Source organism: Glycine max, chromosome 2 (assembly GCF_000004515.6).
Source record: "Glycine max cultivar Williams 82 chromosome 2, Glycine_max_v4.0, whole genome shotgun sequence".
In the NCBI taxonomy this organism is placed as follows: Eukaryota; Viridiplantae; Streptophyta; class Magnoliopsida; order Fabales; family Fabaceae; genus Glycine; species Glycine max.
The window spans coordinates 41,897,399-41,910,622 of NC_016089.4; the positions used below are offsets into that span (position 1 = coordinate 41,897,399).

Sequence of the window (13,224 nt, forward strand, 5' to 3'; positions counted from 1 at the left end):
TGGGCCAATATTAAAAGGGCCAATATTTTAAATGTAACACTGATTAGTTTGAAGAAGAAAATGAAAGAAAAAAAATAGAAAAGAAGATTTTTTTTATGTTATTTAGTAGAGAAGAAAGAGAAAGGAAAGAAAAGTGAATTTCGTTAACTTAATAATTCAATCATAATTTTATTATTTAATTACTTTAATGTTGAAAACGTATCTGTTATGCCCATTAATTCTACCTCATAATTTTAAGCTTCTTTTCTTCTCCTCTTCCATCCAATTTGGGCAGATTGCAATCTTTTTTTTTTTTTTCTTGTCAACAAAAGAGAAGATTTTTTTATTTATTTAAAAAACAGTGTAATCATCTTTATCCTTTTTGTTCTTTCCTCTTTCTCACGAAACAAAGAGAGTGTAAATATTAAGAGGTTTTTTTCCTTAGGGGGAGGGGGTCTACCTCTTTGTTTATGACTAATTTTGTCCCTGTCCATAACTTATCCAGAAATTGGTCTATTGACTCTGTTAGGAAATAATACACTAATTTGCTTGTAAGTTGTAACCTATAGCATTGATGTCGAATTATTTGTCCCAATTTTGGTTTGAAAGTTGGAACTAATTTGCTTGTTGTTACAATAACAACTGAAAACTTTCCCAAAACTTACAGAAAAAACAAACAAACAAGTATTTGTGTTCTTGTCATAAGAAACTGAAAAGTTTTGAGTTCTCATTTTTTATTCCATATTAACATGTACCTCCAAAGTTTGCCAAATTCCTTTTCTTAGGTTGCCAACGTCAACTCCAACCAAAAGTGAGAAAATTTATCTAAATAAGCCCTCCAAAGTTGGAGCTCTTCAAAGGAGCCAAAACCTTACACGTATGCATGAGGCGAAGTATGCTCCTCTCCATGTGTACCCCTTAAGAGGACATTTTCACCAACCTATGTTTTTTCTTTTCCCTATAATTTCATTAATCACCATTATTATGAAAACCTAAGCTTTTTTCTCTGATCAGAAATTTTGTGGGCCATTATTTCTCTGTGTCACATCTTCATCATCAAGGTTTTACTTCCATGGGATGAATGTGTATGATTGCTACCTAAGACAAAATGTTGCAAAGGGCAGCAAGCAATGCATATTCATGGTGGTGGGCCAGCCACATCAGGACAAAACAGTCAAAATGGCTGGATCAAAGCCTCCAAGGTACGTTTGTTAATATATATATATATATATATATATATATATATATATATATATATATATATATATATATATATATATATAATTGTTCTTATACCATCAATCTGGATTGATTTTTTTTCCAATGTCACTAGTAACATATACTATATCTTGTTGGACATTATGTTCATCAACATAAGACCTAGGAGGTATCAAATTATCAATTTCAGGCAAATTTAGAATGACCAACACTCTCATTTTCTCTTGATTCCCCAAACTAGTTTTGAAAATTAGTGGATTAAGATTAAGATGGCTGGCAACCCACATGCATAAAAATGATGTTTCTCTTTCAATGTATAGTAATTTCCTTTTTTTTATGCATCATTTTCTGAGTGGTTCATGATATATGCATAACATGACACGGTGTAGGATTAATTGATGGTTATAGATAAAGGAAAGGAAAATAGATTAATGACATTAGGAATGACATAGGATAATGGTGTAGTTCTATGAGCTTCATGGCTGCATAACCCTTATCCGTGTTTCTAAGAACTGAAGTTCTCATCTGCATTATTAAACTTTAACCTTTCGAATAAAATTAATTCACTGTTAATGATGAGGCAAACAAATGATAACAGATATGGAGGAGAAGGTGGCTGAGACCCTCAACATCCTGTGTGATGAGGGAGACTCATTTGCTAAGAGGGCAGAAATGTATTACAAGAAGAGACCAGAGCTGGTGGATTTTGTGGAAGAAGCCTTTCGAGCTTATAGAGCCTTAGCAGAAAAATATGATCATTTATCAAAGGAACTCCAAAGCGCGAACCGCACTATAGCCAGTGTCTTCCCAGACCAAGTTCCATGTCATATTGAAGAAGATGATGAAGAAGAAAGTGACACAGGAACTAATTTATCATCACCAGACTCCAACAATCAACCACATAATAAACCATCCATTCCTAGAGTTCCCAAGACCCCAAAGATGGACTTTAGAAGTCCATTCATGTTGCTCTCCAGAAAGGGTCCACTTAAGAGGATTTCTAGCTCAACAAAATATGTTCCAACAATTTCAAGCTCAGGTCTGACCAAGGTTGAAGCCTTGGCTGATATTGACAAGCTTCAGAAGGAAATATTGTCGCTCCAAACCAAGAAAGAGTTTGAGAGGAGTTCGTATGAACGCTCCTATGAAAAGTACTGGGAAATTGAAGACCAGATCACAGTAACACAGAAAAGAGTTTGCAGCTTGCAAGATGAGTTTGGTGTTGGCACAGTGATAGAAGACAATGATGCTAGAGCTTTGATGGCGGCCACAGCTCTAAAATCATGCCAAGAGACCCTGAACAAGTTGAAAGAGATACAGGCACAATCATCTAATGATGCTAAAGAGGAGTATCAAAGGGTTAAGAAAGCTCATGAGAAGTTTGAGACCCTTAGAGACCAATTCATTTCTAAATATATGAATCAACAAAACCAAGATGATGTGGACAAGTCTGAGAATGTAGGAACAGATAAAAAATGCATAGATGAAGACATGGAGCAAGAGGAGCATGACGTGGGGATGTTGAGAGAGAAGATCAAACAAAAGTTGGAGGAAGATTCAAGTAATTCCCTCACCGTGACTGAAATGGCTGAGTGCATTGATGAGCTTGTAAATAAGGTTTGTACCTTGGAAACTGCGGTTTCATCTCAGACTGGAATGGTAAAGAGACTAAAATCAGAAACAGATGGACTTCACACAAATATAAAGAAGTTGGAAGAAGACAGGGAAATGCTCATAGAAGGCTCAGAAGTTACCAACAAGAAGCTAATGGAATTGGAAGAAGAGTTGCGGAGAGTTAAAATGCTCAACCAAAGTGTCAGAACTCAAGACAACACCCTCCAAACACACTTTACTGAAGCTAGCTGTAACCTTGAGCACCTTTCTGGAAAATTGAATAACATGAAGCCAGATGAGGAGGAGGAGAACTTGGTACTTTACAAGAAGAAGAGAACTGCTTCTGATGATAAATCAGGGAAAAAATCTGAAAAACATCATGATAACTTGTCTGTTGATAACACAGATGTCAAGACAATAAAGGAAGACGATGGTGAAAATGTTGATACTAACAAGTCCAATTTGAATGATGGGTCTTTTATGAATGAAAGGATTCAGAAGCTGGTACAACAGGATAAGGATGATTTATCTGATACAGTGAGCAATCTTGACACTGAATCACAGGATCTGGACATTAGTGAGGAAGATCAACCTAACTGGAGGCAGATGTTTATAAGTGGATTAGATGACAGAGAAAAGATTCTGTTGGAGGAGTACACATCAGTTTTAGTGAACTATAAGGATGTCAGGCTGAAGCTCAATGATGTGGAAAAGAAAAACCGTGACAGCATTTTTGAGTTGACTCTTCAGGTAAGCAAATGATGAAATTTACTTAATTGTATAATTATTTTAACAAATCTGATATAGATTTAGAAATTGTCATAATTATACATAATAACTTATTTTTTACAACTATACATAAGGAAGCAAGATGAAATTTCAAAACAAGAATAGAACATATTAAATATTTTAGCATGATTTTATTATTAGCAATATGGTATTCACATTTTTTATTTTATTTTTAAGTATAAACAAACATCCACTTGCATGAGTATTCATAGAGTAAGAAAGAAAAGCTCCATTTATTTTAATTGAGATTATTAAGTCACGAAATAAAAATTGAATATTTTAAAACTGTTGCCAAAACAATGCTTTAGAATTTCTCCTTACAAATAGTGTACATTCCAGTCCTACTAATGTAGAATTTCCCCTGCAGCTAAGGGAAATGAAGAACGCTCTTTCCACAAAGGATAAAGAGATACAGGTTTTACATCAGAAGCTGGACAATCCAGATGCAAATCCTGATGAAAGTCCCTACACCATCACCACAGAATACAAATATACACCACAGGAAGCACTTCTTCGAAAAGCAGGTCAAGGTGCTAATGTGTTGGACTCCGAAAATTCGCCTTCAAATTTAGATGCAAATGCAGCCGCATCCCCTTTGGCAGAACAAGTTGAAACTGAAAGCACAGGAAAAAATGCCTTCTCATCTGTGAGAATGACACTAGAGAAGCTCATGGCACACCAAGATAAGTGCCAAGACCTTTCTAACTTGGAACAGAAGTTTCGCTCAGACATTGACAACTTGCTGGAAGAGAACCTAGAGTTCTGGTTGAGGTTTAGCACTTCAGTACATCAGATTCAAAAATTCCAAAACTCTATTCAGGACTTAAAAGCTGAGCTGAAAACAATAAGGGATAAAAACAAGAAGTCTGAAGGGTATTCACATTCTAAACAACAGCCTATTCAATCTCAGCTCAGGCCAATATTCAGACACCTGAGAGAGATAAGAACCGAGTTATCGCTGTGGGTGGAACACAATGCAGTGTTGCATGATGAACTGCAAGGAAGGTACGCGTCTTTGAGCAACATCCAAGATGAGATAGCAAGAGCAGGGAACACGGAATCCGGCGCTGACACTGCAGAGCTAATTAGTAAGTACCAAGTTGCAAAGTTTCAGGGTGAGATTCTCAACATGAAGCAAGAGAACAGCAAGGTTGCAAGTGAACTGCAAGCAGGCCTTACACTTGTGAAGGGAATGAAAACTGATGTTGAGAAGACACTTGATGAGCTAGATGAAGCTATTGGTGTTAACAGTGGTGTTCCTAAGAATAATGGTGAGATGAATCACTCCACTAGTCGTGCTCGAATACCCTTGAGGTCTTTCTTGTTTGGAGTCAAGTTAAAGAAGCAAAAGCATCATCCTTCACTATTTGCATGTGTAAATCCAGCATTGCAAAGACAATACAGTGTCAATGATGAAGCACCAGCCCCAATATAGATCAACTTCCACTACCCTATTAAGTACTTGGATTGAACTCTAAATTATGTAGCAGTATGATTGTGACAATATATACAACCTGTGTATGTTATCGAGCTGTTTTTCATTTCAAGATTGGTTCTGCTTCTATTTGCAAGATTGACATACAATCCTTTCTTATAATGCATGAGTCCGTGTGTATACACATTCCAAAAGCAAATGATTTTATAATATGCGTGCATTTTTTGATATAAAATTGTTTTCTAGCCATATCTTTGCAAATGAGTTTTGATAAAAAAACAGGAGTTGATTTTTCTAAGATTGTCAATGCTTTAATAGCTGAAGCAATCGATAATACTATGGGCATTTCCATGACAAATAACTTGGAGTTCCCTTGTAGCATGCTAGATCAGCTAGGGAGAAATACTCTTTTATCATTGACAAGGAGCCTTTCCATTGCTGGAAGAGTTACTTTGTCTCTAGCTTTCATAATGAGCCTTCCTATTTGCACCCTGCAAACATTTGTCATTTCGGTCTCCGTCATTTTTTATGAAATTGAGAAGAATTGTAGGGATTTTATTGGGGATGTAATGCTGTAGGAGAAAGTACTCTCCAAAGTCAGAGGCTGGCTTAGGCTTCATAATTTGAGAAACCTAAATCAAGCTTGTATGGTTAAGTTGGGTTGATTGCTGATAGCAAATAAGCTTATATTGTAAATTGTTTAGCTTGGGTTTAGATTTAGATTATTAGCTTTAACATCTCTTCAACTCAGAAAGTTCCTTTTAACTTGAAATGGAAAATATTATTTGAGTTTTGCGTAGTTACTTTGGAAGAATAGCAATGGGGCTTTTGTTCAAAAAGAATGTTAGTAATATACTATTTCTAACACACTCTTTATTATTGATTGGAATTTATTAAAAAAACAATTTTTTATTCGTCTCACTTCTATGATTTTATTTTGAAAGGATAGTTACTTTGGAAGGATAGCAATGGGGCTTTTGTTCAACAAGAATGTTAACATTGAATACAATCTTTATTATTGAATGAAATTTATTAAAAAAACAACCTTTTGTTCATCTCATTTCTATGATTTTATAATTTTCAATAAATTTTAACATAAAGAACATTATTAGAGACTAAAGAATGTTGCTAGTACTCCTTTTTATTGAACTCCATATTAGTGACACGTGATATTTAGTCAGAGAAGTTAATGGAGAATTCTGCTTGTCTGCTATTCCTTCCTTAGTTCTTGTGCAGTTGTGCTTATGCCTAATGAAGCTGGGATTAGTTTACCTCGGTTATTTAGTCAGTTTTTACTTTTCTTGGGTCTTTGGGCTCGTCTACTATTAAAAGAGAAAAAAATGACAATTTGCAGAACATCATAAGTTGTTATCTCATTTAAACTGAAGAGTTATTTGTTTTATTTTAAATGAAGGGACATCATATTGATTCATTCAAATTGAAGAGCTATTTTACTTCATTTGAATTGACAAGTTGTCTTGCTTTAATCTAAGGATTATAATGTTTCATGCAACGCATTTTCACCTGTCACCTGCTTAAAGAGAGATCAAGTCACCCAAACGAAAGATAATAGTAGCAATATTGAACGTTGAGACCGGGTGGTATGATATATATACTTCCCTAGTGTGTAAAATTAGCATAGGACAGAAGACAAACCCACCGGATTCATTGAAGAAGAATTTAACATTATGAATTGTTTATCGAGTGGATATATACAATGAGTGATCAACTGTTCAGTAGTGGATATCGTGAGCGAGATGGTATATCAATTGGTGTCATCACTCTTTCTTTCGCAATGTGCTCCACCTCTGCAAATATTTGAATAATCCATGACGATGTGTAGAATGAAAAGTAAATAAAAAAAATGTTATACAATTACTAAATTGCATCAAATTCACAAGATAATTAGGGAAAGAAAAGTATCTTCAAGGATTGTCCCCTGAATCCAAACTCATTTTTATTAAGACTCAAGTCATCGCATTAGACATCCCTATGACAATATTTTCCCAAAAAATTCAGGTTTGGGAAAAGTGGATGATTCACCAGCATCTTAACCTGACAAACATAATAAATTACATGTGTATACAATCCTATCATTCCTCACATCCCAACGAAACATGAAAATTCGGAGGGGAAGACATGGTCACAATAAAACTCTTTGCCACCAATAATTTTATTTTATTCCTTTTAGAGGCACGTGTTAGTGACACCTAACAAATAATGTCTATCAAAATTGATAAGTTGTCAACAGATCCAATTTCAGTAGGCTACATAAACAAGCTAAAGCTGCCCCTCTCAACAACACAATCCAAGTCAAATTGATCAATATGCCTACAGATGCCAAAGGTCAAGCCAGACCAATGGTGCTTCCAATAATAAATGCAAGCAAAACTGACAGGCCCAATCCAGGAATAGATTTTGATATTCTATATTTATTAGTTATTTATTGGTTTAAATTTATCCACCTAGAATAGAATGCCCTTTACTCCCTTTCAATTACCACTATATAACAACAATTTTTCAATTGTGAGACAAATTCTAGCAACTTTATCTAACAAAAAATTATTAGATATTCTAGGACTAACAAGTGTTCTTGGTCTCAATATTATCTAATATGTTCTTTTTAATATATTTTTTATTATTAATTAAAATTTGTTGAAAATACAAAATTAGAGAGTTTCTCACTCTTAAATGAATTTCACTTATGATTTTTTAATTTTTAATAAATTTTTTAATCAATAAAAAAGTTTATTAAAAAGTAGCGTGTTAAAAGATGTATTACTATTAGTACTCCTTTTAGTAAAAATTGGCATTTCATTAATATGTCGTCAACCATGCACCACCAATGAAATGCATACGCGGAGTTAAAAAAAAAATCAAATATTATAACGAATAATGGCCATACAAGCCCAAATATTTAGGGTTGTAAAAATACCTTGGACAACTGCGTGGTACTTCTCTGAATAGGAAAGTCATCACTTTTAGCCATGGTTGCCCAATTACCTTCACCCCACCTCCGAACAGCAGCTCTTAGTTGCAAGTCCTCTTCCTCAGACCATGGTTCTCTTTTCTTTTTCATGGATGTGTAGCCACTACCTGATCCTCTGGTTTCCACAGCTCTCGTTGAGGGTACATTTGGCAGTGCTTGTCTCTTAACGGTAACTGGAAAAACAATGTTTGTCTCTTGCATCCCCGAACTAGATGACTGTGAACTTTCCATATTAGCAATTCTAGATGAACGAAAGACTGGAACATTTATTGTCAATGGAGCCTGAATCACTGAGCTTGTAGGGGTGGACTCATTCAGCTTAAAAGATGTCATCATTACCTAATGAAGATTTTGTTTACACAAACACACTTGTCAGAACTGAAGAACAAGAATTAGCAGTCATCAGCAAGTTTATAATTTAAAATTGTTCAAGGGAATAATGGGTGATACAAATTAAGAAAAAGCTACAAGGAAATAATAATAATATGTACTTCCTCTCCTGCAGTTTAATTCAATGGTTCAACTCATTAAATTAATTTTTTTCAATATCTTATAATAATTATTATTAATTTAAATAGTTAAATCTTCTGTACTTCAAAATAAATGACAGAAGCCTAAACCAAAGAATAATGCTATTCTTTTCCAAATCCAATTGGGAAACAACCTTAAAATGCACATACACATAAGCACGAATCCAGCCTAAGACCACAAGCCTTTCTCAAATAATGTGTTTGGGAATCAAATTCTAATGTAAGTGTAAACTCGAACTCAAGCCCAATTGGTTCATCTTCACAAGTTATGGAGGAAGAAATTTATTACAAGAAACATGAAATGACGGAGCAACTAAATACCCTAGATTCCTCTTTCAAGTTAAATTATCATCTTTAAGAAAGTGGTAAATATAATTAAGTAAGACAGGAACCAAATTAAGGCTTAGCATATCTGGATAAAATTTAATAATTATGTAAATTATTATACACCTGCACACATGCTGAAGCTTCTGCTGCAATTTCCTTGTTTGGGCGAGGCAATGCTTCTCGTTCACATTCTAAGTCACTATCATCATCCTGTGATTAAGATTTCAAATATATATGAATGTAAGAAAGTGCTGTACAAATTTAATAACTTAATTAAGAGTAACAAATCAAACAAAAAAAAAACAGTAAGACAAAAATAGCGCAAAACTGATTTGAGGAGCATATTGAAGATTAAAATGCTGGTGTAAATGGTTGCTTACAATTTTCATTAATCTGCATGTGATGAATATTCATGTTCATGACGAACTCAACTATATTCTCCAGTTACGTACTTGATACAACACTGTTATCTTTGTTACAAGAACATTAAACTTTTATTAACATGGAATATACTTTTTTCAAAGAAATCAAAGTAGTTTTTAGGTATGTACCCCAAAAAAAGTAGCTTTTATGAATACAATTTCAATCAGTATAGTATAACTATAATGGCCTGAATATGGCTTTTAATGGTAGTATAACTAATAAATTTGAGATTTCAAAAGCACAAAGAATTGAATAGAAGGCTACAAGCCTACAACACATCCACACTGGGTAAAATGATTTTAGGTCTATTAAAGCATTGTAGGTAGTTGAATGGTGGAGATCGAGACACTCACTTTTTAATAAGCCTGGGTCTAATGTGGTAGGGCTCTTAATTAGGTATAGTCCCCTCGGGCCAAAAGGGTGAAGAATAAGAAGATATAATTGAGATATAATTAAAATATTTATGAAAATAAAACTCTGCCACCGCCATTGCATGCCTTTGAATCTTATCAATTGACTTGCTAACAGAGGAAAGGTAGACACTCACTTTCTGTTCATAAAAAGGACTCAACTTTTATAGCAAAAGGCAAGTGTGCACAAAAGCTTACTGACATGAATACAAATGGGCAAAGCAATGTATGTACCATATCCACATACATTTGGAACGATAATAATATTTAACATATTAGGCATTCAAAGATTAATTTTCATATATTTAGAAAATATGATGATATTTGGATACCCAAAATTTATAAATATTCCACTATTATATTTTATTTTTATTTATCTTTTTCTTACTCTCACATCACATCATATCATAATCTTATTAATCACTTATCTTTTTTTTTCCTTCTTTTCCTATCTCATTGAAAGTGTCTATACCCTTGAGATACCCAAATATATTTTTCCTTTTAAGAAAAGAATAAAGGTAAAGAAAGATTTAAAAAAGACAAAAAAAAGTGAAGCAAGAGATGTTAAAGGAAAAAGAAAAAGTAAAGGAAGAGAATAAGTATTTATAACAACTCATAAATTTATACTTTTAACCTCTAAAAATTATTTAACTATTATACTCTTTCGTACAACGGCAGTGCTTACTGATCAAACCGTAGCATAGAGGAGTAAATACATACAATATAGCACCTGGTACTCTATCTTTTCATATAATAAAGAACCCTAGCAACAAATTATTTCTTCGATGAAATCATTGCAGTAAATTTACATAAATTTCATAAAATGCACATTGGTAAAGAAGTGATAAAAAATTATTTTTTCATAAAACGAAGAGTTTCTATATATCCCCAAAAAATAGGAGTAATAACAAAAAGGATAGGCAGCAGGTGCATATAATTAACTTGGAATTCGAAAAACTCAGTTAAATTCTACTAATCTGAACATTAAAAACATAAATTCAAAACATAGATTTAAGAACAACGCAGAACAGTAAGAAATTTGATCAGAATTCCAAATCCAATATAAATATAAATATAACAAAAAGCACAATATGGACATTATAATAATGCGAACGATCAAAAAGCGTCTTATGTATACAAACCAGAGGTTGATTATCGAGGTCCGAATTTTCATCAAAGGAGTGACCATACGCTAGATGACGCCACAGCATCTGATACTCTCTGGCATTGGAAATTCCAGTTGAGGTTTTGGCCACCAAATCATCCCAGTCGAACTTCGAGTCTGGATAATTGGCCAATTCCTGAAGCAACGTCAAAATTGTTTGTGCGTTGTACCTACATCATAACGTATCGCACAAACTACCACTGCTTAGAAGAAAATTAAACAACACTACAAGCGCAGCAAAATCGTGGATGAAGATTTTGTTTTGAAGAATGAAAAAGAACGAAGGAAGGAAAAGGAAAGAGACCTTTGCAATAGAACAGCAGCTTCATCCTCACTGAAGAAAACATTACTTGTCTTTTTCATCTCTCTCGTCGTCGTTCGGAATTTGCAGAAGAGAACAGTCCCACTCACTCTCTCTCTCTCTCTCTCTCTAATATTTCTCCCTCTGCAACGAAATTTGTGCTGTGTTGTTGGATAAAAAAACGTGACCCCTTATTTATATATAGTGGAAATCGGAGGTGTACGGGAACGTACAGATGCGTTCGTTGCGTGGGGAGGGGGAAATTACGAGATTACCAATTTATCCTTCAAGAGATTCAGAAGAATGTGAAAAGTAAAAACTACCATTTTTATATCATTTGGTTGAGGCAATGATGGATGACTCGGTTAGTATAGCTGAGTTGGAATTAATGATTTACTTAGTAACAGGATTTGATTTTTATTATTTATAAAAAAAATTTGAATAAGTATTATAAGTAAAATTAATCTCTCAATGAAAGATAGAATAGTCGTGTTCTTTAATCGAAAAAAGATATCATTCTATATTTTTGTTATCTTATTCTTGCCTTTGATATTTATCTATTTTTTAATCTATTATTGTTTAATTGATATAGATGCTATTAATTTGTTGATAAAATATAATTTTAATATTCTTCTCAATCTGATTGTGTATTGGAATTTTATTTGTTAATCGACCAGCTCAGATCAGCATCAACATTATCATCGATGTTCTTGAGTAGTCATTCAGGTCAATAATCACAACATTCATTTTGATTATTCTATTTTTTTTGTCTTATTCTCAGCTTTCTAATTTAAAAATCCTCTACTTTTATTTTCAAAAGGTGTATTTTTTACCTTTTATAACTAACTGTTATTAAATATTAACTATAATCATCTTTAAGGTCGAAAGTGAAGTATTTTTAAATTACTTCATATAATAACAAATTATAGAAAGTAAGACAAATTTTATAGCACTAAAATAAAAAAAATTTAAAGGGACTAAAAAATATAAATTATTAATAAAGAGTATTCTTATAATAGAAATATAGAAATCATTTGATGTTTTTATAAATTAAAAGTATTTAATTAGGTATAAAATATTTATTAATCAATTTTTTAAGTTAAAATAATAGACAACTATAAAATTATTAATAAAATATGTACAAATATGTAATAAAATTCAATGTCAATGCTTACAGCTTTATACTTTTTACCTTGTAAAGTACATCTCATTTTAAAGCAAACAAATCACAAATAGTTAATGAATAATATTCTATTGATACCCATGTATCTATTTACACTAGTAAAAGAAATATGAGATAGAGAAGTGATATATATAAATATAACAAGTAGACATGGCAAGAAAATCCGTACATGCATACCTGTGGATATCCGTTCGAATCCGCTCCAACTTTGACGGGTAATACTCAAGTTGATTGAGTATGAGTTCGGGTTCAGGTTTTTTTCAATAACCAAAAGTCGGGTACGGATATGGGTATGAGATTACTACATCCGTCCCGACCCGAACTCGGATCCGCCCGCCACTTAAAATTTTTAGAATTTTTGCATAATTTAATCAAAAGGCCTAGAATTTTTATTACTAGTTAATTTTATTTTAGAATTTTTACATAATTTAATATTCTTTTCTTAACGATTTTTATAGACACATACACTATAATAAATTTATTGATATAAAAGTAGTTAAAAATAAATGTTTAATAATCAATTTATTTTTTCTAAAATCAAATTTTTAATATTTTCTTTTAAAAAAATTATTTTTCTAATTTAAATTGGATACGAGACGAGATCAGGAAGTATGAGAACATGTTGAGGAGTCGGATCGGGGATTAGAAAGACAATACTCGTTCCCACCCCATTGCCATGTCTAATAACAAGTGATATGACACACCATTAAAAAAAAGATGAAAAATAAAAATGTGATGAATATTTATAATATTAAGATATTCATATGTTCATAATTAATCAATAGTTTTTTTTATCATAATTGACAAAAAAATCATGTCATTATACCATTTTTCAATTGAACTAGTGCCTTTAATAAATAA

At 32.7% G+C, this 13,224-nt stretch overlaps 2 protein-coding genes across 2 annotated transcripts; one reads left to right on the top strand and one right to left on the bottom strand.

The window, feature by feature from the left end:
* The first annotated feature begins 1,785 nt into the window (after positions 1-1,785).
* On the top strand, positions 1,786-5,153 carry LOC100818521 (protein NETWORKED 2A). The gene is made up of 2 exons (XM_006575997.3): positions 1,786-3,561; positions 3,968-5,153. Exons 1-2 carry the CDS (start codon positions 1,786-1,788, stop codon positions 5,033-5,035), a joined length of 2,844 nt encoding a protein of 947 aa, XP_006576060.1. The 3' UTR covers positions 5,036-5,153.
* Positions 5,154-6,569: 1,416 nt separating this feature from the next.
* LOC100819057 (telomeric repeat-binding factor 1) lies at positions 6,570-11,381 on the bottom strand. Its single transcript, XM_003518215.4, has 5 exons — positions 11,184-11,381; positions 10,857-11,049; positions 9,005-9,091; positions 7,971-8,363; positions 6,570-6,843 (listed from the first exon to the last, which is right to left on the bottom strand). The coding sequence occupies exons 1-5, from the start codon at positions 11,240-11,242 to the stop codon at positions 6,814-6,816; spliced, it is 762 nt and encodes a 253-aa protein (XP_003518263.2). The 5' UTR covers positions 11,243-11,381; the 3' UTR covers positions 6,570-6,813.
* Positions 11,382-13,224: the final 1,843 nt, after the last annotated feature.